The following is a 25,140-nucleotide window of genomic DNA, read 5'->3' on the forward strand; positions in this document are numbered from 1 at the left end:
TGAATGCTAACTCTTAGTGATCTTTATATTCAGACAGACTTTAGAAGATCTAGAAAATTTATTAGCATGATAAAATGTAAACAGTGATACAATTCATTGGGGGTTGTTTGGGGTTTTTTTTTGAAGAGCCAAATCTTCTGAAGACATCTTTCTCCAGCACAAACACTGTACCACACAAAACAACTTCAAGTAATATTTTTAAGTGCCAGCTCAAAACTGAGCTAAATCAGTATTGAATCAGATGGCCCAAGTTTGAAAACGTGAATATCCACCAAATCTCAACGTAGTTGCAGCTTTTTTAGGGTAGAACTTGCCAACTGTTCATTAATTCATAACATTGCTCTATGAGAGGGGGAGTAATTCATATGATTTCTGCCTTTTCCTTTCTCTCTTGTAATCCTAAAATGCATAACACTGAAGTTTCCTGTGCTCTTTTTCTGTAAACAAGACCAGTTTTATTTTCTGTTAGCAATTTAACAGAGTAAACCTTTTGCCCATAATATTGTGGATTTGTGTATGTAAAGATCTGTCTCCGATTCACACCAGGAGGAGGAGGACATACACTCTATTTAGACATGTGCATGTGAGACTGAAGAAAGGAAATGATGAAATGCACCTGCACTCCTGGGGCGTGGGTTCTTTTTTTGCTTTATTTGTAATTTTAGCTCAGTTCTTCATGGTTATAAACTTGTTCTTTCAGAGAAAGGCCGTTTTCAAATGAGAATACAGAAGTCTAAAATGGTAACAGGCTTCTGCTTTGGTGCATGTCAGACTTCCTCTGTTTATTTTGGCTGATAACTCTGCTCTGCTTATCGGGTTTACAAAATTAGGGTAAACAGCTTTCCACAAATAAAACTATACGTATTGTTTCATGCCGTACATCTGGTGCACTTACTTTGTCATGACTTCTAATAATGTTCTATCATTAATGAATGGACAAAGATGCTTGGATCATGTAAAGAAGGAAATGACACAATATTTCCCTTATGTTGAAAACTGTTAGCCAAGTGGTTATGATAAAAATTCAAACATTGGGAATTCCAGGCTTCTGAAACGTTATGTAATGGTTTGATTAATGTTGAAGTTAATGTAATTTGTTGAAATAATTTAAGCTGTACAAAGAGCTTTTTAATTATACTAAGTAGTCAAGAAAATAAAATCTGCATGGGTGCTTTTTTATTCAGTTGTTATTCTCTCCTTGGTTCTTTGAAAAATGTTTGTTTAAAATACCTGCACTTGTTCTGATCTCTTTTTTTTTTTCCCCCATGGAAAGAAGACATGAATAATAAAAAATAATGTGTTTCCTAACCAGAAAAAGTTGGGGGTTTCCCCAGTAAATATTTTTTTTTTTACACATACCAGATTCTGTAACATATTCCTGTGTAATGGTTGTAAACACTCTTTTATTTTTAAGGTTATTCTTGTGCAAGTTAATCCAGGGGAAGCATTTACAATAAGAAGAGAAGATGGACAGTTTCAGTGCATTACAGGTAAAGCTGATAAATTTATTTTTTTATTTCCTGAGTCTGCATCAGGATAAATAAAAGGCAATTTGTGGTGTTGAAAGTAAAAGACTGACAGAAATTATTTTAAATACAAGAGCAGTTTAAAGACCTAAAAGATTAGGTGCTAAGGATCATTGGATTTAGATTTTGCTATCGTAAAGTACTTTTTGTTATATTAGATGAAATTAAATTTCTTGGGGAGGGGAAGGGGGGACATTTTCAATTTGCAAAGCAGGCAGGGAACTGCTGTTGTAGCAATTTTTTACTAACCTCGTTTATTACACAGACCTCAAATTAAAAGGTACAGTTGTTAATTTGGTTTGAGTTTATTATTTATTCTTTGCTGTCATGTGGCATTGTTTGCCTGTCCCAACAGGAGCTGCCTGTTACCCACTGCTAGTTTTTCATTATCTCTCGGGGCCCGATCGTGTCCTTTCTGAGTTCCAGCAAATGCAGCTTCATAGTACAGATGCTTCCTCTAAGCATCACTGACTTTCTGCAGTGGTCAGTTTGGATGTTGTTTTCTATTTCTATTCTGAATGGAAATTGCTATAAGTTCAGCCTGTCTACAGCTGCAAGAAACATGCAGCCAGATACTGCTACTGTTTAGAATTGCCACTTTACTAGGTTACAAGAGAGTATCAACAGATTCAGCTATGGGGTCACTTTTTTCCTTGTTATCTGCTGGGACCATGAATCCTACCTCCTCTTGATGTTGGCCCAACTTCAAAAGATACTGTTCTGGGAAGTTGAAGCAAGTATTTTGTAGCTCATTTCTTCCCTCTCTCTAGTCTGAGAATAGACAAAATGCCTGGTTTCCAGTGTCACAGGGAGGTCCTTTGGCTACAAAATCACTGATTAAAAGGAGGCCTTGGCTTCTAAGTAAGTTTATACTGACAATTAGTAGTGTTTCCATGACCGTTAACACCATTTTTCTAAATTTTGTGCTGGTTGCATAGCACTGTTGCTGCTTTTGAGCTACAAATGAATCAGTGCTGCAGCTCACAGTTCTGTAGGGCTTATTTGAAACTCAGTGGTGTAAGAATTACTTGACAATATCTGAGAGAAACATAGTGATTTTTGTCTTGTAATTTAAGCTAAAGAACAGAAAAGATATATTTAGCTTCTATTGCACAAACTACTGAGGAAAGAGGCCAGCATTACATTTTTGGTTTTAATTTTGATTTATCAGATGGGCTTGGAGATGCACTGAACCTATCCTTGCATGTTCATCTTGAAAGCAGGACATATGTGTAAGACACTGCAAAAGTATTGAGATCCTGTCTTCATAGATACAGTTCTGACCTTTTGTGATTTAACTTATCCTTGCTTGGTCCAAGTAGGCAGCTTGCTACTGTGATTTAATTCAGCTGCTGATCTCCTCATACTTCAAATATGAAAGTGACTGTGAGCAGTTATTAGCTGTTCCTGGGTCTCAATGGGTGTAAGCTCAGGGTAGGGTCTTTGCAACTTTTCAGGAAAGTGGCACTGGCTATCTAGAACCTACATCCCAAATCAGTATCACAACTTTTGCAAACGTTCTCTCTTATAGACATTCTCTTTGTCCTTCCCCTTTCCAGGAAATGAAAATAGGGCTTATAGTTGATAGTAAAACAGAGGTATTTTATATTTATGCACCCACTAATCTTAGAACAGAATCTAAATTGCACTTCATCTTATGGATGATGTTTTTCTAGTCTATACTTGCTACTCATGAGATGTTTCTGTGTTTTATGAGTGCTGCACTGATCTTTCTACCTTTGGTTGGTTGGTTCTGTCTGGCCCAAAGAAGAAATTACCTTAGTAATTGATGATGCACCTTTTTCATTGCACATACAGCAACTACTCAGGAATGTCTACTTTCCTGCTTTCAGATTTGTATAAAGTGAACAATTTCAGATGGTGTACACTATAGAAAGTAATTTGGTATCGGTGATCCTTTTTCCTCTGCCACAGCTTCTCAAGCATGGTTGACTTGGCTACAAAATGGATGACAAGTCTCCAAAATGGGTTACAGCCACAGGAGATGATTGTCTTGACTCTAAAGAAATAAAGCTCACATCAGTTCCCTGTTCTTTTTTTCACCGTATGCACTCAGTTATTAGGTCAAATCAAAGTTAAAGATGCGGAAATACAAAATGAGTATGGTTTGGAGGAAACCTTATAAACAAGCAGAGATGCTTATTCTTAAAAAAAGGCATGAAGAAAGCAAAGACAGATGAAATTTAGTGGAGGTGCAATCAGTGGGAAGTTAATTTAGTGATTATAATGTTTTTTAATGCTTTTTTTCCAATCTCAGTTTTTCTTGTAAATATTTACCCATCTTTGTATTCTTTTCTGACTGTATTGACTTAAAAGTCTCCACAAAGAATGCATGTTCAGTTTTTTCTGTGATGTACTATGTAGAAAGAGGTAGTATTACATATGTTAAAAATGTATCTGTATACTGCTTTGCAAAACCACAGCAGGTATTGCTCAAATAAAAACATGTAATTATATACGACAAATATATTGCTTATTGCAGTTGATGTTCTTGTCTTGTATCACACTCAGAATCCATCTGAAGGAAAAGAATTTGTACGGGCAGATTTTTCATGAAAGACACTTAGTACTTTGTTAGAAGAGTTCTCTTGTCCTTTTCAAAATGGTTCTGAGAACTTCCATTGACTTCATATTTTGTGGGATGTTCAATGTTCTGCAAATAACAAGGGATTCAGTTCAATATTGAACACGGTATGTTTTTTAAGGAACAGAAAATTTTCAGGTGCTGTTTTTCTAAGTCTGCTTTCTAAGTTATACTTCACAAAATGGTGGCTAACAAATATGTTGTCTCTTTGGAGTGAAGTCTTACTAAAAATATCCAAGTAAAAAGAGAAATAGTTTAAGATTATAAAGGATAGTAAGAATTTAGAGTGTTACACATTGACCAAAGATGAATACAGTAAAATGTAAATTCAGATTTTTGCAAGGCAGTTTGCATGGACATATGTTTAAACTAAACTTTTGGAAGTGTAGCACTAAAATGGGAGAATGGAAGTTGAGAGGTAGCGAGCTGCTGCTGAATGGATCCCCAGTAGAAAGACAGGTACCCAGATACAGTAGTTTGGATGATGTGGTAAGTCACTGTTCCTTGGATAGCTCTAGATCTCCTACTTTATTGCTGGTCAGCTCACCTTGACATTGTGCTTTCTGCTGAAGCCAATGTGGATTCTTTCTAAACCTAACCATATTGTTGTCGTTTCTTACATCATGTCCCTGTCTACTGGGAATGTTAAGAGGTTTCATCAGTCTTTGTCCTACTATTGTCAGTGTCCTGCACTTTGGTCGTAACAACCCCAGGCAACACTACAGGCTTGGGGCAGGGTGGCGGGAAAGCTGCAGAGAGGACAAGGACCTGGAGGTGTTGGTTGACACTCACCTGAACATGAGCCAGCAGTGTGCCCAGGTGGCCAAGAAGGCCAATGGTATCCTGGCTTGTATTGGATATGGTGTAGTCAGCAGGACCAGGGAGGTGATCATCCGCTTGTACTCAGCTCTGGTGAGGCCGCACCTCAAATACTGTGTTGTTTTGGGCCCCACACTACAGGAAAGACATCAAGGCCCTGAAGTGTGTCCAGAGAAGGGCAACAAAGCTGATGAAGGGGCTGGAACACAGGTCTTATGAGGAGCAGCTGAGAGAACTGGGACTGTTTATCCTGGGGAAGAGGAGGCTCAAGGGGAGACCTCATTGCCCTCTACAATTACCTGAAAGGAGGTTGTGGTGAGCTGGGAATAAGCCTCATCTTGCAGATAAGTAGTGACAGGATAAGGCAGAATGGCTGCAAGTGGCACCAGGGGAGGTTCAGGTTATAAATTAGGAGAAATTTCTTCTCACAAAGAGTGGTTAGGCATTGGAATGGATTGGCCAGGGAGGTGGTGGAGTCACCATCCCTTGGGGTGTTTAAGGAAAGGTTGGATGAGGTATTTAGGGACATGGGTTAGTGAGTAATGTAGGATGTAGGGGGCTGGTTGGACTAGATGATCTTGGAGGTCTTTTCCAACCTTAATTGATTCTATGAACTATCCTTACTTTGAATAGTCTATACATAGGATAAAATTCAGCATGAAAACAAGGAGAGTCAGTGTCTCACCAGGAGAAGGGAGAGGTGTGAATAAAGTGACTATTCTAGAGCTTTTCTTGAATCAATGAAGTGATGAAAACTTAAAGCACCAATTAATGGAGAAGCACGTGTGGATTATTTTCAGTGAGCTAAGCTTCTGCATTTACACCCAGGTCTCTGTACTGCCTTACTGCCTGTTTGCTGGTAAAGCTCTCACAGATGACCTGTAAAGTTTTGACTGTTTTGGAACTATGATGAGAAGTGGTTTCTTAATGTTGACCTCTTCCATGGCAGTTAAAGTTGGGTGAAAAGGCTTTTAGCATTATTTCCTGGTTTGAAGTCTTTTAAGGTTTGCAAGAGAGCAGTGGTGGTGAGGGGACCTGTTCTCCTTGGCAAATCCCATTCCTTCATTTTGGTGGAGTCTTGATGACTTAAAATAACGTGTGTATTTTCTTCCCGATGTCTTAGATTTATACTTCTGTAAAATAAGAAGCATGGATGCTTTATTATTTCTGTAGGTAGCACTCTTGGATCTTAGTTGCTTTTCTGTTGTATCTGTTATGCCTTAAATGCAGCTCCAAATGAGCGTTTCCCTGTGCTGGTTTTCTAAAATATGGCTCCTTTTATAAAATATTTTCCTTGGCTGCCTCGTGGTTTGTGCGAGAGCGATAACTTCTGCTCCCTCTTGACGCAACTTGAATTTAAACCATTTGTCAGTCTCTTTACTTTCCAAAGACACTGTGCTTTTCTTGCTGAGCTAGATAGGAAGATATCTGTGTATCCACGTGATAGACCAAAATGTTTATTTTCAGAAGAGCTCTTTTAAGTCTTTGCAACTGTTCTGACATACTGGAAATACCCAGACTTCTGTGGGTACTTCCCTTAAGCCAAATTTTTCTTCTGTTAAAGTGAAATAATCAGCTACATTGCAGTGATTCAGAAAGCCAGGTTTGAAATGTATGAATGGGCTGTCTTTGTAGAATTGAATTACTGCAGATCACTCATTCATGAATTCTTCCTATTGCAGAATAAATGAATGAAGATGACTCATCTTGAGCACATTTTGTAACAGTCCCAAGTTACAGCTAAGGGCTATTAAATGTTACTTGACATAATAAGAGAGACCACGTTCTATATGTCTCTGCAAAGGAAAACTGCCATTTTCATAATAAAATAAGAAAATTTATGTAAATTAAAACGAGTTGTAAATACTTCATGCTTTGAAATGAAATGAAGTATCAGAATTAAGGTTAGTCTCTGGGATAAAAGTTAAGCAATTTTAAACTCTTTTTTTTTCTCCTTAAAATAAGGAATAAAATACTTCTGAAAAGTGCTTTCAAGAAAGTCAAGAGGGAAAGAATATCACATCAGTTCTGAGACTACAGTTGTGAAACACAGACTGTAGTTCGTTCTAATATTAACTTCAGCTTTGCAGCAGCAAACCTGCCAGAGTATTGTGTGAGTAAAACCGTTATAGAATCACAGAATGTTTTCAGTTGAAAAGGATGGGTGATCCTGCTCTGGCAGGTGCATTGGACTAGATGATCTCCAGAGGTCCCTTCCAACCCATACTGTTCTGTGATTCTGTGACCTTCAGAGATCATCTAGTCCAACCCCCAACCACAACCAGGGACATCTTTTACTAGATCCAAGTTGCTCAGAGTCCCAACCAACCTGACCTTGAATATTTCCAGGGATGGGGCATCTACCACTGTTCCAGGCAGCCTGCTCCCAGTGTCTCACCACTCATAAAAAATTTCTTAGATCCAATCTAAATCTACCCTCTTTCAGTTTAAGGCCATCACCCTTTGTTCTGTCACCCCATGCCCTTGTAAACAGCCCCTCTACAGCTTTCCTGTAGGCCCCTTCAGGTACTGGCAGGCCACTATATAATCTTCCTGGAGCCTTTTCTTCTCCAGGCTGAGTAAGCACACCTCTCTCAGCCTGCCTTCATAGGAGAGGTGCTCCAGCCCTCTGATCATCTTCAGGGCCCTCCTCTGCACCTGCTCCAACAGCCTAATATCTTTCTTACGTTGGGGCCCCCGGAGCTGGACAGAGTACTCCAGGTGGGGTCTCATGAGAACAGAGTAGAGGACTGGAGGGGTGAATCACCTCCCTTGGCCTGCTGGTCATTCCTGTTTTGATGCAGGCCAGGATGTGGTTGGCTTTCTGGGCTACAAATGCACATTGCCAGCTCATGGCTAGCTTTTAATCCAGCAGTATCCTCAAGTTCTCTGCAGGGCTGCTCTCAATCTGTTATCTGCTGATACCTCCTACTAGGTTGTAGTTGTTTTCAATAATGTTAGAGCAACCAAACAGAGTATTTTAAGATCCAACTGTAACTGCTGTTTAAATATGTTTGAACAAACCCCCCCAAACCCTGGATTTATTTTATTTTCAATACAATTTGGTGCTTTGGTGTTGAGTTTTATTTCAAACTAATTTATTAATATTGGATGTGGTTAAAGATTAGTCACAAATTCTATACAAGTTGCCACAAGCCCCTCAGAAGGGACTTTGCTAGTTGCTAATGGTCACTGGAAGATGTTTCTTTCACAAGAAGACCAGAGCTTATTATCAAATCCTAAACCCACCATGTTAAGTAGAGGAAATGTGTGCTGTCATTCTGTGGTGATTTTAGAATGTGTTAGGATACCTGGCACCACAGTAGTGATCCCATATATTGGCTTTTCTTTTTGTATTCCAAGAAGAAAATAATTCTTCATCCTTGTTTCCATTTACCTGTTATTCATTTCTAAATACTGAAATGTTGCTTGGTGACATGGCTAAGTTTATTTGTTTTCCTTTTTGTCTTAAAAGATGTTTTACAACTTTTCTCCATTGTAGCTTTCTGAAGACACACAGGTAGGGTCTTATACATAGTTCATTTTAAAAAAAATTTAAAAGCCCAAATGAACCCACAACCTAATGGTCTAATCGAGGGTGTCCCTGCCCATGGCAGGGGGGGTGGGAACTAGACGATCTTTTAGCCAACCCAGGCTATTCTGTGATTATGATAACCCAAAAGCCATCCTAACTGGTAATCTCAGGTGTCTTGTCCATTCTACAAGAAGCTAAACATGATATGTGAGGCTGATACTGGATATAGACACTTAGATTAACATCGTCTTCTACACATTATTTTTAGGATCTCCGTCAGTAGTATTTAGAATGCCTTCATAAGAGACATTAAAGCTAAGACAAGGCAACTGAAAGTATGAGGTGACAGCAAGCTACAGTGACTTAAAGCAACTTAACTCTTGGTTGAGGATATCCATGTAGAGTTTCAGAGCTGAGTCTAGGAGTATCTTAACTTTAAAGCATCTGTTTGGAAATGACATTCAATATACACATTTTAGAAATTGTTTCATAGATGTTTGTATTTCCTGGTTCTTACAGTCAACCTAAAAATAACAGGAGCATTAGTTTTGGTTGACTGTGGAGAAGTATGATTGCAGAGGAGACTTGGTTCTCTTCTGTGCTGCAACAAGATGGTGAGGAGAGAAAGTGACCACAAAGCATGGTTGTAGCAGCTTGAGTTGGAGCCATCTCATTCCAAAATAATCACAGGTACAAGCTACTCTTTTTATAGCTTGGAGATATAAACAGAGTGCATGAATGCCCTTGCAAATTTTGTAGAACAGACAAAATTTTCTGCCTTTTACAGGTAGATGAGCATAATATACCTTCTGATAAGGTAAAGAAATAATGATGGATTTAAGCACTCGCTGTACTGCATATAGAATTATTGTGTATTGGTTTTGACACATAGGAGAATCTAGTCCATAATTCAAGTGCTATTGGCAGGGAAAACTTGCCTGTAAGCCCTGCTGCTGCAGATTTTTTAGTGCTGCTCCCCATACTGTGCTGAATTAAAGGTAGCTCAGGTTATGTCTACTTAGTTCTGCAGTCCTTTTTGCAATAGGGCAGAGGCAGTCTTCAGTCTTTTCAGAACCATCTCTCAATTTGTTTTCTTAACTCAACAAAACTTGCAGAGTGGTGCAAGACAAGGTCATTCCCCTGACCAAAATAAATTGTGGCAATCCAGAAGCCTGTTGTTTAGATCTGTCTCTTTCTGCTCTGAGGGTGGCCATGAGAACCAGCCTTGTAAAGGAGCTCCCTCAGCCTTCTCTGGGAACTGCGTGACCTTCTCCTCTGTTAAGTCTGATAACAGACCAGGTCTTGGTGGTCCCAGTCTTCTCCAACCCTTAAAGAGGCAGTCTGGGATGCTACATGAAGCTGTTGCTGGAAAAGATTACTTCCATCGTGCTGCTTTTCTGCTAGAGCAGCTCAGGTTATTGTTGTGCCCAGTTTGTTAGGATTGTAAATACTGTATTTCTCAAACATGCTCTTCCCAGAATGAACTAAAATTGCCAAAGGTTTTATTAAAAAGCAAACTGAAGCTGTTTTATCACTTTCTGCAGCAGCAAATTAAAAAGCAGGTTAAAAGGGAAATGCATTAGCTCAGATCTCTTTCACAGTGGTAGTTGTTGAGTATCTTAGGGAAAACTTAATTTTTGTATTATTGATTTCTATTTAAAACGTGTTAAATCTAGCATCTTTATGTGGACAAACCAGACGTATCTCTAATGTTTTTGTCTTGGTTATTTTCTTATTCTTCCATTAGATCTTTTTCTAACTTTTATTCTATCTTTACTTATTTCTCACACTTTGACATGTAAAAGAGTTCACAATTTACTACATTCATTAGGTGTTCAGTCAGGCTCTCCTTTTCATGTCTCATTTTCCTGTATATTCTGATCAGTTAATCTTCTCTTGTGTCCTGCCTTTGTTCCATCTCTTTACTACACCACAAGCTCCACACTGCAAACCTAGACTGCCTATAGGAAGGTTCTGGAGGCATTTATTTGAAATATCAGTGCTTCTGCTGCACACTGAAGACATCTAATTTTAGGTGTCTAAATGTGTGTTTCTATATGTGGCCTTGGATCTAAACTCCCATTATAACTAGTGAAGATTTAGTCACTAGCTGTAGTACAGTCAGTGCTTTTCAGCTGACATCAGTTAGCACTGAATAGCTCTCCAGGCTCCACTGTCTGTACTGACTAGATCTCCACTTACTATAATGGGAGTTTGAAGTCCTAACTTGCATGCAGACACATAATTTTAGATACCTAAATGAGATGTCTCCATTCTGGAGCTAAAGTCTGGCTATTATAAGCTGAAATAAGTGAGGCTACATCCTGAAAACATCTCATTTGAGTATGTTGTTTCATAGTTGTACCCGCAGTTAATGTCTTTTGTCCTCAGACATTTGAACTCTTTGAACTCATCCATTTCCATGAGCATCTAACATCTTGCATTTTACAAGGATGGTGCCAGGGCTTAGATGTGCATGTTGGGAATGGAGCTACAGCCCTAAGCTGTAGCTGGAGAAAGCCCATAAGACTTGGTTTCTGTTACTGTTGTCATGTCTGGCCCACAAGACTCTGAAGTTCTAACTCAGACTGCTGAGATTCAGGTGCTGCTGTGGACAGAGTCCAGAATCAGGTGGATGACTCTTGTATGAAGCATGTTAGGCTCGTCATGTTGCACCGGGCAATATTATAACAGTCTCCTAGCACTGCAGTCAGTTCATGTGTTTTCTTCCCTGACTATGTTGTTGCTGGGAAAGAAATAGCCCCGTACTACTTGCTTTATGGGGCAGAAAGAGTGGAAAATTTGTGTAGGATCTCTTCTTGCTTTCTAATGTAGAAAGTTTGTCTAGTGTAAGTAATTAGCAGTTTGAACTAAAGCAAAGAGCAGAGATGCAGGCAGAGGAGTCTAAAAAAGGTTTTTATTTAGTATTTTCACTTACTACCCTATCATTTGGAATAACTTATGCTGATAGCACTTTCTGTATTTCAGTTGGGTGCAGTCCAGTTAATGAACATAATGAAGTTTTGTGAAGATTGCTAGTTTTTCGTAATCTGATTAATTCTTTAAAAACAAATGGTGCTTTTATTTTACAGAAGCTAAAACTTAATGTTTTTAAGTTGACTTTGCACTGGGTTTCACAAAAATGGAAAGGCTAGAACTTTGTGCATCAAGGACATATTTTGTTTAATCCTTTTTCACCACATGTACAGTATGAATGCAGGCTGGTGTATCATCTGTTGGAAAATGCTACAGATTGTTAGATGAGACGCCAGGAAATTTCTTTATAGTTCTGCCCTGTGAGATTCAAGTTGTATTGATTCATCCCTGATGTACAGCTGTACCTGTGAAACTATTCAGGCTTCTGTCAAAGAAGTACTGTTAATGAAGAAATATCTTTAGATTAATTTTCATTTACTCCTGTTCAATTTGTACTCCAAAAAGTAGTCATGGCTGCCTTATCTTGTGGACCACAGTCAGGCATGTGATGGTTGTGAAGGGGGCAGACAGACTGGGAAGGAAACCAAAGTATTCATGGCTGTAGAGCATCTCTCCTGGCCATTATTTTTCCAGATTTCCTCAAGATAAGGTCCTTACATATGTTCAGGCTGCCACAGCCATACCAGCACCTTATAGGTCCTGACATTGAGCTGCCTGCATGTTTCCTCCTTCAGTTTTAAAAGTTACGTAGACAGAGGGCCACAGTACTAAGAGAAAGAAATTGGGCAGTTGGGACTGCCTGATTGCAAAAGGGACTGCAGAACCAAGTAGAAATCAGGCAGTTAAGACTCCCTTCCCTTCATTTTCACCTGTACAAGGCCAGTGCGTTGTCTGCGTGGCTCCACGCATACTTTTCTCGCCAGAGTGTCATATCTAACTCAGTGTTGCAACTTCAAATCCAGGAATTTGTTCTTAGTTTTGCTCTTTTCTAATGGATGAGTCAGCAGCACACGGCTTGATAGATCTGGCTGTGCATGTGGTATTAATAGTAAATGATCATAGTTGTCTTTTTTCGACCGTCTGTTAAACAGCCGAGGTTTTGTCAGCTTGCATGAGTTACATGATCATGACACTCTCCAACTTCATTAAAATCCTGGTAATATAACTTCCCTTCGCTTTCTTCCTCTTGCAGACATGCAGCAATCTGTTTTACATCTAAAGCAGTTTATTATCCAAATGAGGCAAAGAAGAGAAGAAAGATAACAAGGTCATTACAAACATATAGGCTAGCTGTGTGCAAATATAAACAGCTACCGTGTAATGCGAGTTAAAGACCAATTACTAGCATGTAAGTTCAGCCACTTAAAGCCATTAAGAAACAGTGTAATTACATGGGGTTTCAAAGAAAGCTGGAAGGACCAAATTCACTGCTAGTAAATACAGCTATGCACAGTGCTGTTCTTGTTTTCTTTTTGTCAGAGAAGCTCTTTCTCACACTACAAAGGGTTTTCCAGTTGTCCTTCGGCAAATGGAGTTGTCTGGAGCAGGTGCCCAAGGACACCAGCCAAAGTGCCTCAGGTTTCTTCAAGTGACTGTACAGCACCCAATAACTTGTAGATGGGTCTCAAGTTAATAGTATCAGATCTACTAGAGAAGTTGGTTACACTTTAATTTCCTTTTGTTTAATCAGCTATTCTGTGAGCACGTGGTTTATCTTCTGTACCTGCTCTCAGTTTGGTTTTCCAGAAGGCCATTCTCCAGCAGTTTCCCTTTGGTGTTCTACATGTAGGCCATCTTCATAGATACTGTGGATACTGTGTTTCTGTTGGATGATCTTGACAGTTGTATTCAAAGATAGAATGGATGTGTCTTCCAAGGCAACCAAAGAAAGAGCTGCAATAAGATTTATGAATGCCAAACGGATAGTCTATATTATTACTTCATTAACCTTAAAATGACTGAATATGGCATTGTAGTTTCGAAAAGATGGAAGCTACCGCTGGTTCATGTTCAGCCAGCTGTCAGCCAACACCCCAGGTCCATTTCTGTCAGACAGCTTTCCAGTCACTCTTCCCCAAGCCTGTAGTGTTGCCTGGGGTTGTTATGAACAAAGTGCAAGACCTGGCATTTGGCTTTATTAAACCTCATACAGCTGGGCTCAGCCCATCAATCCAGCCTGTCCAGACCCCTACGCAGACCTTTTCCACCCTCAAGCAGATGGACACTCCTCCACAATTTGATGTCATCTGCAGACATACTGAGGTTGCACTCAATCCCTTCACTGAGATACTAAACAAGACTGGCCCCAAGACTGAGCGCTGGGGAACATCACTTATGACCGTCCACCAACTGGCTGCAACTCCACTCCCCACAGCTCTAAGGGCTTAGCCAGCTAGACCAGTTTTTACCCACAACAGGGGTACGCCTGACCAAGCCATGAGCTTGGACATTCTCCAAGAGTTCCTCTTGGAGAATGCTGTGGGAGACAGTACTGAATGCTTTTCTAAAGTCCCAGTAGGCAACATCAACAGCCTTTTCCTCATCCACTCAGCAAGTCCCCTGGTAATAGAAGATCAGGTCAGTCAAGCAGGAGCTGCCCTTCATGAACCCATGCTGGCTGGGCCTGATCACCAGGTTATCCTACACATGCTTAGTGAGTGCACTCAAGATGAACCACTTCATGAACTTCCCTGGTACCAAGGTCAGGGTGGCAGGCCTGTAGTTCCCTGGATCCTTTCAGCCCTTCTTGTAGATAGGCATCACTCTGGTGAGCCTCCAGTCATCTGGGACTGCTGATAAATGATGGAGAATAGCTTAGGAAACATGGAGAGGTCATTTAAATCTCAAGACTGTGCTGAAGAAAGACCACAACAGGACCATGGGCTGAGGCAAAGTCCCAAAGCAGGAAAAGCCCTACTCAACACACACAGCTTTATCAAGGCAGTTCTGAAAACAGACAAAAAAAAAACCCCATACCAAATAACTAAAGCAGGTTGAAACAATCAAGTTCTCAGGAGTAGGGCAGGGAGAAAACTGTTGGCTCCAGAAACTGTAACTTAGTGGTACTGTAGCCTTCTCTTCTAATAATTAGAATGAAAGTTGAAGGTGACAAGAGAAAGATGGGTCTACGGAGTGTTGTCAGTTTTTCTCTGTTTTTCCCACAAGCTGCATTTAAGATTAGTGTCTTAGAAGACACTATTTGAGAGAAGTGCTTCTGTCTTACATCCTCAGCTGCTTTAGCCTTGAAGAGGTTGTGCTCTGAAAGGCACAGCTTTTCTGACAGAGTTCATTATTATGGTTTATGCAGCCAAGAGACATCACAGTAAACCTCTGAAGTGGCAGGTAGATTTAGAAAATTATAGGAAACATACATAAGTTTGCATTTATTCTTACTTTTTCTGGTGCTTTCCATATATTTTGTTTCTCATTTTGTGATCAGGCACCAGAATTGTTTTGATTTAAAAAAAGAAGACCAAAAACAAACCCCACTGTAATGTTCCCTAGCTTTTAAATTCAATTAAATCTGAAATGGCAGCTGACTTTTTAGTCTTATTTTTCAAAAGATTGTACAAGCATATAAAGCTTTCTTGCAGGCAGATCCTTGGAGTGTTTAAAGCCCAAAATGAGCTTGGGAGTTTGAGAAGCTAAATTTTTGCTGTTGTTGTTGTTAATGAGATACTTTTTTTCTGAATTGGATAGTAAGGGATCGAAAGCAGAGTGAGTACCTCTGGTTTGCTGTGACACTGCTGGCAATGCAGTTTTGGGGAGCATCTGGTGACTAAGCGATCCATCAATGAGTTGAAATATTTAGTGTTACAAGGTCGTGCTGAGCAACTGGGACCATGTTTTAACTTATTCTACCATGAATAAGTTAAAAATCACCTGCTAAGAGAGTTGAAAAGTAAAGGTATCAGCAAATGCTGAACCGAAGTACAGAAGACTAGCTAGTGTGAGCCTGACTTCTTATTTCCCTGACTTATGCTGGAAATGGATACAAGAGGACTGGTAGGTAGAGTTCTGAAATTGATTGCTGACAGTTTGATCACTTTTTACTGTGGGCTTCAGGCTCATGTGTTAGAGCAGTACTTTTCTACCCACACAAGTTGTAAATTTTTTTTGGGGGGGGGGTGGAGCCTTTTCAATAAAATATTTGTAAAAGGTGTTGTTTAATGCTTACTACACCCTTCTTACACAGAGATGGTATAAAAAGGAGGGAAATGCACCTTGAAAATACCCTATCTTTCTCTTAACTGTGGCTGTATAGATTCTCAAGTCTCCCTGCATTCCTTTCCAGCGAAGATATGAGACATGCTAGGCTAGGAACCTTATTCATATGCCCACACAGCTTTATCTGTAAGTTGTTTGCCAAGTTCATCTTCTGACAGGTCTTTAAAATACCATTCAGAGCACCTGTGTGCCCCTGACGGCCTCCAGCTCTGCATTAGGTTCACAGAATTTCAGCATGTTTTGTTTCTTCAGTTCTTGGGCCTTACTCTCTCATCTGAAAAATAGAGACATTGTTTTTGATGGGGAAAAAATCTAATCTCATCTTGGTGACAGTAGTTGAATAGAAGGGTGTTGGGTTTGGGGTACTTTTCAGAAGTACATAGATGTATGTTGCTAGATCATCTTGTATGGTGGTGGAGTGCTGTTGGGTCTGGACAAGTAGTACTTTTGCAGGTACACATTTCTGTGCAGCTTCAGAGAGCTGGATGGAGGTCTAAAGTGCCTGGGACCATACCACCTAGAAAAAGAGGCTGAAGTTATCTCTACATGGGATATGAAGGCCAGTGGAAAGTAAGTAGAAGGACTAGAGAATACAGGTGTAAAGAATTGCAGGGGTGCAGTGGACTCTTGAGGCCAGATACCTGCATGTTGTCTGTCTTCATGCTGCAAAATTCAAAGCTTAGTACAGGATGTTTTTTGATCTCTGTATTTAAAGAGCTTCAGCAGATGCAATATAACCTTAGTCTTTTGGGGTTTATTTAAAGGCTTTAAATTGTGCATATAATAGAAAAGAATTGAATGCTAAAGCATGATGCACAACTAGCCTAGAATGTAAACATATCCCTTCTTAATCACTCAGTAACCAATGCACTCAAGTATCTTTCAGCTATCAAGACAGTCTAGAAATAGTTGGCATTTCAGTTGATCCAAACAACTCCAATGGGATAGGTAATCTGTATTCCAGAAGTGGTAAAAGATCAACAAGAACATGCATTCACTGCCTAAAGAACTGTTGTTTGAATGGTACCCCTGAACTGAGGGAAATGCAGTTGTATGCAATGCAAGGACATGCATAAGATTAATAAATTATAAATAGGGATCTCCTCACTTGAAATTTGATAGGGAGGAGGAGGAAGCAGCAAGCTATTTGACTCACAAGATAAGTATTATCTCCAGTGTAATGTGTCTGTAAAGGTTACTATGATCATAAAACGCATTAGGACAGTTGCTAGTACAGCTTGGGAGGTTTAGTAGCATTTTACAGGAGTCTGCTGAGACCTCAGCTGTAATTTGATAATTCATGTTTACAAAAGATGAAGCTGAATCCAGGTGTTGTAGAAAAGCACTGTTAGGATATTCAGGAGCATGAGGAGCCTATTTTATAAGAGGAGAGTAGAAGAGCTTGTTTGGTTTGTCTAAAATGAGTTTTGTCAGAAATAGGTAAGTAAACACCAGAGATTTGAAAAAAAAAAAAACAAACCAACAACCCCAGACAACCCACAGCACAACTTAATGCCAGAGGTGGTTTAGAGCTCAGTTGGATATCAGATATCTGTGAATAACTTATCTAATTACAAGAAACCTCCTGGCTACGAAGATCATTGCTCTAGAACAGCACTCCAGTGGGAGACGTATGGGTGGAAGAACTGACTGGTTTGAGACTGGTCTTGATGTAGAATCTATTTATGATGGATCTTGATATATGATAATGGGGGAGAGGAATGAGGCTGCAGTTGCAGGTGAATAGACTTGATTCCTGAGGTGTTTTTTAGTTCTTGAGCCCCTGACGGTCCAGCAACAGAAAATTCAGATCTCATGCATCCAGATAGTAGTGAAATAATAAAAAGATTTCTGCTCAAAGGGTACATTTGCTCCCCCGTTATTAAGCAATTTTCTTGTCTCAGCTCCTTAATCAAGGACTATATTGATCCCCGCATAATGTACGATAAAGAGCTCCACTGCATGAATGTGTCTCTTCCCCCCTTTTTTTTTTTGTTTGGAATGACAACTTTTCTATGTCTGAAACAAGTTAGTTATTTCATCCCGGGTCTCTTGTTTGGCACAAGTAAGTAGATTCCTTGCATAGTTCTTTCCGGCTCTGAGTTCATTTTGGCTGCTAAAGTAGTGGGTATGTTACCTCCTAAAATGTATTTGGTTACAGAGCAAATTGAATTTGAAAAGAACACTGCAACTGCATAGACTTATCTTTGTGTCTGGTCCCTGCTTACTGCTTTACCAGATACTTTCTTTCTGATAATACATATTTATTAACATTGCTGAAAGCTTTTTATCAACGACAGCCTTTGACATAGATGCTGTTATTATCTGAGCTTAGTTACTTTCCCCGTGTGGTAACTTGCTTGTGATTTGGAGAACATAATTCCATGTTGAAGGGATATTTAAAGAGTTCATTGTGGAGAATCAAGCAGCCTTTGTCACATAAAACACAAAGTAGACCAAATTTTAGATGTAAATGTTGAAACAAGTTTAAAAGATTTAAATAAAAAATGTAAACACTTTCATTAGCCTATGATGATTAATTTTATTTTTTTTAAAAGCTAGCCCAGTCCATGAAAAACACTTTCCAATCACTTTCAACAGTAAAATGTGAGGTTTACAGCAGGTGGTTGAAGGTGTTTAGTGATCTGTATGATAGTACAAACATTTCACTATAGAAAAAGGCTGCAGGTGTTGAGAGTAAGTGCAGTGCCTTTCTATGTTGCTACCTCTGACTGAGAACATCAGTTCTTCTTTGTGTACCCTGATTTTGGGTTAAATAATTAGGGACCAAATTCCTGCAGAGCGCTTTGAACATGAAAATTCTCGTGTGTTCACCTTAAGTCATTAGCAGAATCAGAAGTCTTCATCTAAATGGTTTAGGTATTTACCATGTCAGGTGCAATGTTAAGAATTTTCAAGATCAGTAGTTTTTCAGTCAAACTTATTTCCACTGTCTTCAAAGCATCACCTCTTGTACTGTATTTATAGGCTTGTCTTGTTATTGTTGAAAAGACAGAGAAAACTATGTCTGTGCAATGAACTGTAATCGCAAGGGGCCACGTTCAGGGTGTTTGGATTCTACCGTAGTTCTAACTTAAGAAGCTTTTAGCTGTGGAAGTCTCAGACACAGCCCAGGTCTCACCCACTGAATCATGACCTAATTCTATCAAGCACATTGAACCCATTGCTTCTCCTGTTTTGCCCATGGAATTCCCTACGTGCCTGTAATTGTACAAAGCATGAGGCTGCAGGGGGGCAGCCAGAAGCTAGATATCAAAGACATGCTGGAGTAGAGACGATACCAAGACAGCATATAAATGTTGCCTTACTCTCCAAAAAGAAAGACTACGCATACTCGGGCTGTATTAAGTTCATCCTGAAATGCAAACAGTACCAGCAGCAGGGAATCAGTTGAAGTCACTCACCCAGAATTGAGGAGATACGATGTTTTAGTCTACTAAGTACCACAGAATCTGAACCTGTAGCTTCCAATTCCAGCAGAGTCCCCTAGCCGTGAGGCTATAGGGTATTCTTGAGTTTAGACTTTTCTTCATGTTGTCTTTTGGAGATGGGCATCTTCACCTCCAAAAATTAAAAAAAAAAAAAAATTCAATCTGCCTTTTTCTATTGCTGTAATGAAAACAGTCAGATACCTCTAAGATTTAGGTGAAGTTTTAAAGGCTAGCTTTGTATTTTCTGTTTAGAAGCTCCTGGGTTAAAGGAATTAAGCCTCATGGATGGGACCTTAGTGTGCTGCATTTCAGTTTCTAGTGGCCCATCTTCAGCAGACGTGACCCAGGTTATTCCATAGTCTCACATTCATAGCCCTGTCCTAGGCAGGAGCAAGGCATGGGGTTAATCTGCTTGAGCATAGCACAGAATTTAGCCGACCTACTAACTGAACAGGAAACTACTCTCAGAAAACTTGAAATTGGATAGGAGAGTGACTAGAGCAGGCCTGAACCAGATACCTGCTTGAGGACACACTGTCTGTGCTTAATGATTTGTGTCATTCGCTATGCAGTGGCTCCCTGATAAATGTGCAGAAGCACAGAGTTGTCCTCCAGAGGCAGCCAGTGAATCACCCCGCTGAGCCAAGTGTTTGCTTTAGATGCTGCAGAGTATAAGGTGTATAACATCAGATGGTTTGGGTTTGGTCTGATGTCTCATTTTTGTCGTTTGACGATTATGTAATTTGCTTGGGGCTTGTTCCCTACAGTTTGTGTCATGACAGAAGGATTTCACATTAACAAATGTCACCTTTTGAATTGTCAGCTTCAGGGACTTTTTTCTTCACTCATGATTTGAAACAAAACTGTGCAATAATGTGTCACTTTACCTTTTATTTCATAGTTTAGAAACCTACATCTGAACAGTTGTTTGTGGAACTGCACTGTTGGCAGAATCTTTTTTGGGTGTTCACTTGAGTGAACACCTCTAATGAAGGCATAAAAATAATTGTATGTGGTGAGTGTGAAGAGAGGAATTCTTGTAGAACTGAACTCTCTTTCCATTTCTTTGTATTGTTACAGAAGACCTTTTTGCCTAACAAGAACAGCAAACCCACCCAATGCAAGAGTTAGATCTAAGACAGTAAGATTTCAGTAGGACAGAGCTACTGGGCACGAGGGTTTGCTTTTTTAAAATCATCAGCTATCATTAACCTTGTACCTTTACTAAGAACAAGATTTAGCCCTGGGTTTGTACCCTAGAACTCTAGCTGAGGAGCCAATGTCATTCTAAATTTACCTAGTTTTCCCTCTTTCTGCTAAATCATGTAGAATCCTGGATTATGGAATTCCTGGAAAAGTGAGACACCTTTCATCTTGCTAATTTTAGTTTCATGTCTTCCAGTTAGGAATGACCACTCCCAAACTGGTCCCCTTCAAGAAAGATGGCATGTGGTTTATTTGATATTGGAAGGACTTCAGCTGCTCATAATCATAATAGGTCTTGTTCTGCTTTGGTTTTATTTTAAATGGATGACAGGCTGTGTCTGCATTGTATATGTTTATATAATTAGCTTGAGGCCTAAACAACTCTGAGGTTTTCAAAGTGTGTGTTACTAGATTCCATGAACTCTTAGTGTAAGTACGTCCTCAGAAGAGTTTGCCTTGGATAGAAATAAAAGTTTGAGTTGGACACCAAATTTTCTATGGGCTACCTCTTCTAGTATTAATTGCTTGCCCATAAACATGGTATGTGTCATAATACTCCACAGTTTGCACAGATTTTTATTATATCCACAGATTGTTCTGTGTTGACATCCATAGTTTTAGAAGTACCCTACCTTAAAATTTGGTAACGCTGTTTCAGCATATATATGTATGCTATTGATTTGCTTAATCGATATGTCATATTCAAGTCATAATCTATATGTGGATACATATGCACACACATATGTATGTGTATAATAATGGGAGGGCAATATTAAGAAATTTGCACAAAGGAGAGGGGGGACTTTCTCTGAATGCCAGCTCTGCAGTAGCACAACATGCCAACTAAGTTGCACTCGTTTCAAATCAGTACGGGCAGGTAAATACGCACAGAAAAAAAACCCTCATTAGTCTAATAAGTTCAATATAATGATGCTAAAAAGGCCTTTACAAGTAATTATACCATGTAATTTTTGGCACAACCAGGGCACAGAGGGCGGGGACTTAATTCTTGTTCCTTCCAAGATCTCTCTTCTCTGAATCAATGTGCTATTTTGTAGAAGTCACTGTCTACACGCCAGGAACTTCTTTCTAGCTGTTGAGACTCGCTTGCGCTGTTCACTTTTGAAGCACAGGAACTATCAGTGGTCGTGCTCAACTTTTCTACTTTCTGGTCTGCAGTGCTGTGTGGCAAAAAAAAAAAAGAAAGTCTGATTAGAAAAACACAAATTCTAGTGGCACCAACTGTTAAGATAATTAAATTGTAGTTTATCCTTAATATTGTGAATCAAATGGAACGTGATTAAGCAGTATGCACAAATATTAAATATTAGTCTGAAAAAGTTGCGGATCAGTGCTGCTCAGCGTCAGGTCCAGGGAATTAGGCTCTGCTCAAGGAAAAAGCTGAGCAAATAAGCGATGCGGTTAGATTAGAACAGGTGCAGATTATTTTTTCCCATTAAGAATAAAACCGTTTTGCTCAAAGCTGCTCTGTGTTAAGAATGGTATATCACATTTTACTCCCTTTGAAATGCAGTGATTTATGGTTCACCTGATATTTAAATTGGAAAACTCTGCGGGAGAGAGCGAGCGTAGTTTTTTGACATAACTCTTCCACGTAGTTACTAAAAAATAATACCCTAAGTCTAAAGCTAAACCAGGAAACCAAATGGAGTAATTAAACCATCTAGGCTGCACACTACAAAGTCTGTGTCGTATTTCCACATTAACATCTTTGATTCATTGGTTCTTTTTGTTAACAAGGTAGGATAGAATGATCACTGTGCCACACAGTTGCTTCAGAAAGAAAGTATAAAAACTTTTTATTGTTAGGACTATCTAAAAAAACTGAAATCATCCTTCAAGCTCCTGAGTTTAACTTCATGTTGTGAAGTTTTACCATTCAGAGGCATGGGCTTGCAGTCTTTTTTAATCACAAAATTACACAGTGGTCATTGTTTAGAAACAGGTGAAATGAAAGTACAGTTAATATTTGAACATAGAAACCATTGTCACCTTTTTCCTTTGAACTTTCCTAAGGCCTTTTTAAAAGCTGTACTAATGATAAAGTGCTATAGGAACCTGTCATCTGTCATCTCTGCACTTTGCCTATAGAAGGGACTTCACGTCTTCTTTTCCTTTATTTTTTTTTTCCCTGATTATGTACATACGGTTTCATGGGAAAGAAATACTGTAGTTAGGCTTCATAGCTTTCTTCTTTTACCCATTATTCTAAAGTCTCTGTGGCTCAAACTGGTGCTTTTTTTCCCCTGCTTTTTTGAAAGGACCTATGAGAACAATTTTACCTTTGGTTTTTCCTTGCATTTGCCAGCCTGCAGTCTACTGATAGATTTTTGTAGCCAATTAATATAGTTAAATCAACGTTGCTGCTTTGTCAGGTGCCGTTCCCCAGCCTTGATGGCAAAAGTAGACAGATGGATGGGGGAAGGGATTGTTTTGTCAGAATGAATTTAGAACATAAGGAGTATGTTAAATTGACAGCATTGCAAACCGAAGGCTTTGCCTGTGTCCTCACAGTGTTCATGGTTCCTTCTTGCGACTCTTCCCCAGCTCAGGCCTAACAGTAAGTCCTGGATTTGCCTTTCTTTTTCTCGTTATTTCTTGCCTTGATTACATGGCACCTAATAAATGTAAAGCTGACAAATTTTGGTGCCTATTAACCTGAAGTATTAATTCGGAAGCGTTTTCCACGCACAGCTTACGAGACAAACGTAGACCAATTGGTGGTGGTTGTGGTTACTGGTTTTCGTGGCTGCTGGGAGCCCAAAATAAAACTTTGAAGTCTTAGCCGTTATGTAAAAGATGGACTGGTGCAACTATTTGTGGCATCTGGGTCTATTGATTTACTGCAGCCCATCAGTGTTAGAGGGGTGTGCTGCTACGTCAGCTGTGCGCTCTATTGTTTCAGCTGCTGTGGCCTTTGTGTTTGATCCTGTCAGTGCTTGCGTCAGTGATGCATATCATCGCCTGTGTGATGTCAAAGTGTGGGTGTTCGGTTATAGAGCCATAGTTAACCTAATGTGCTGCAGTAAATCCTGAATGCTATTTCCTCCTGGGGATAACAGTGATTCATCGCCGTTCACATTAGACTAATGCTAAGTATAGCAGTGTTCATGAGCCACAGTATCCACACAGATTAGTATCAAAGTCATTGCAGCTTTCTGAACAGGGCGCCAGAAAGTGTTTCTTTGCAACCAGATCTGTGTGCGCACCTCCTTTCTTAGGTGTAAACTGATTAGCAGTTCAGCTGCAGGTAAATCCTGGGAAAGGATTGGGTTGAAGTAATCCCTTATAACTTCATTATGGTAATTAACGTAAATGATTTCAGCTGAAGAACTTGGGTCACACCAGCCAACGACTAGTGGTAGGCTACAGTAAGATCCAGAGCAGCGGTGCTGAGGGATGGCTAAGGAAGTCTTCCTCGGTGGGGATGCTGTCCCCTGAAAAGCCGCCGCGCTCGCTCCTTGAAGCCCGGCGTCGCGTCGCCGCTTGTGCCGAGGGGGCTGCTGGCCCGGGTCCCGCCGCGGCCCGGGCAGGGCGGAGCGAGGCGGAGCGGAGCGGGCAGCCGCGCACCTGAGTGAGCCGAGCCGCCCCGCCCGCCGCCGCCGCTGCCGCCCCGCCTGCCGCGGCGCGCCGGGGAGCAGCCGCCTGCCCGGCCCGGCCAGGCTCGGCCTGGCTTCGGCCCGCCCGCTGCCCAGCCCGAAATGAGCGGTAAGGTCTCCCGGGTGCCAGGCTCGGCCGCCGCGGTTAAACACAAAAGCAGGCAGGGCGCGGCGCCGCAGGCAGCCCCCGCGGCTGGGGCGGCAGCGGCGGATGGGGGAAAGCTGTGGTGGTGGCTGGAGAAAACAAATAATAATTAAAAAAAAAAAACAACGCGAGGAATCCGAGCGCTGCGAACCCCCTTCTCGGCGGTGCGCGGGCTGCGGAGAGGGGCGGCTGCGGGGGCCTGGGGGACCGCGGTGTCCCCGTAACCCTGCGGGGAGCAGGAAGGCTGCGCGCTGGGAGGCCATTACGAGCCCGGGTTTTATAAGAGCGGGGCTATGGGCGGTTACTGCCCCGGAAGAGTATTCGCTCACGCAGGCGGGGAGCAAGTGCTGCTGTTGCGCTGGAGACCCGCCGGGTTCGCCGCTGCCGGGAGCTTTTGTGAGCGGCTGGAAACGGAGCGGCGCTTAATGGCTAAAATAAAAAGCAGCGGCCTGTCCCTTAGGCGAGCGGTGGCGGCATCCTCGCATTTGCAGGAGTTGCTATGTTTAGATCCCAGCGATTATGCAGCGCTGGTAATTTTGCCACGCATTCGTGGTGGCTGTAATGAGCGCGATGAGGCTTTTAGAGTCTGCTCGAAGTGACGTGGTGGAGAGCTTCACCAGCTACTGCTGGGAGGGGAGAGATGCTTCCCGGTGTTGGGATTTTTTTATGTCTTTCCTGTTTCAGGTCACATACACCCCTTGTTGTTTGGGGTTTTTTTTTAAACTAGAATGCTGACATAAGGATGTCATAAGTTTTCCCTTTAGCAGTAGTAAAAACTACTCAGGACAATAATAAATAAGAAACCTGATGAAACATCTGTTTCTTGTGTTCAGGTGGGTTGAATAAACCTTCACTGTGTTTGATGAGTCATTTCTCAGGTATAAAGTCTCCCGCAGTACTTTTTATCCACTCCATAGATAAGAGAACTTGTATACCTGAAAGCATATTTGAGACCTTCCTTCACAACCATCAAGTTGTCAACATTCATAATATAGTGATTTGGATAAAGTCCATTCCTTTTATGTGCAATATAGAAAATCAGGTGTTTGCTTAACACGAACTCCTGAT

At 40.6% G+C, this 25,140-nt stretch overlaps 1 protein-coding gene across 1 annotated transcript in view; it reads left to right on the top strand.

The window, feature by feature from the left end:
• The window catches only part of FNDC3A (fibronectin type III domain containing 3A), a gene marked incomplete at its 5' end in the record, with an annotated part of 103,211 nt that overhangs the window by 22,989 nt on the left and 55,082 nt on the right, over nucleotides 1–25,140 (top strand). The window contains one exon of the mRNA XM_084279092.1: nucleotides 1,415–1,490. Within this exon, the coding sequence (XP_084135218.1) occupies nucleotides 1,415–1,490 (76 nt within the window). The remainder of the gene's footprint in view (nucleotides 1–1,414; nucleotides 1,491–25,140) is intronic.

The sequence above is a fragment of the Gallinula chloropus genome (genome assembly GCF_964237585.1).
Source record: "Gallinula chloropus genome assembly, chromosome: 1".
Lineage (NCBI taxonomy): Eukaryota > Metazoa > Chordata > Aves > Gruiformes > Rallidae > Gallinula > Gallinula chloropus.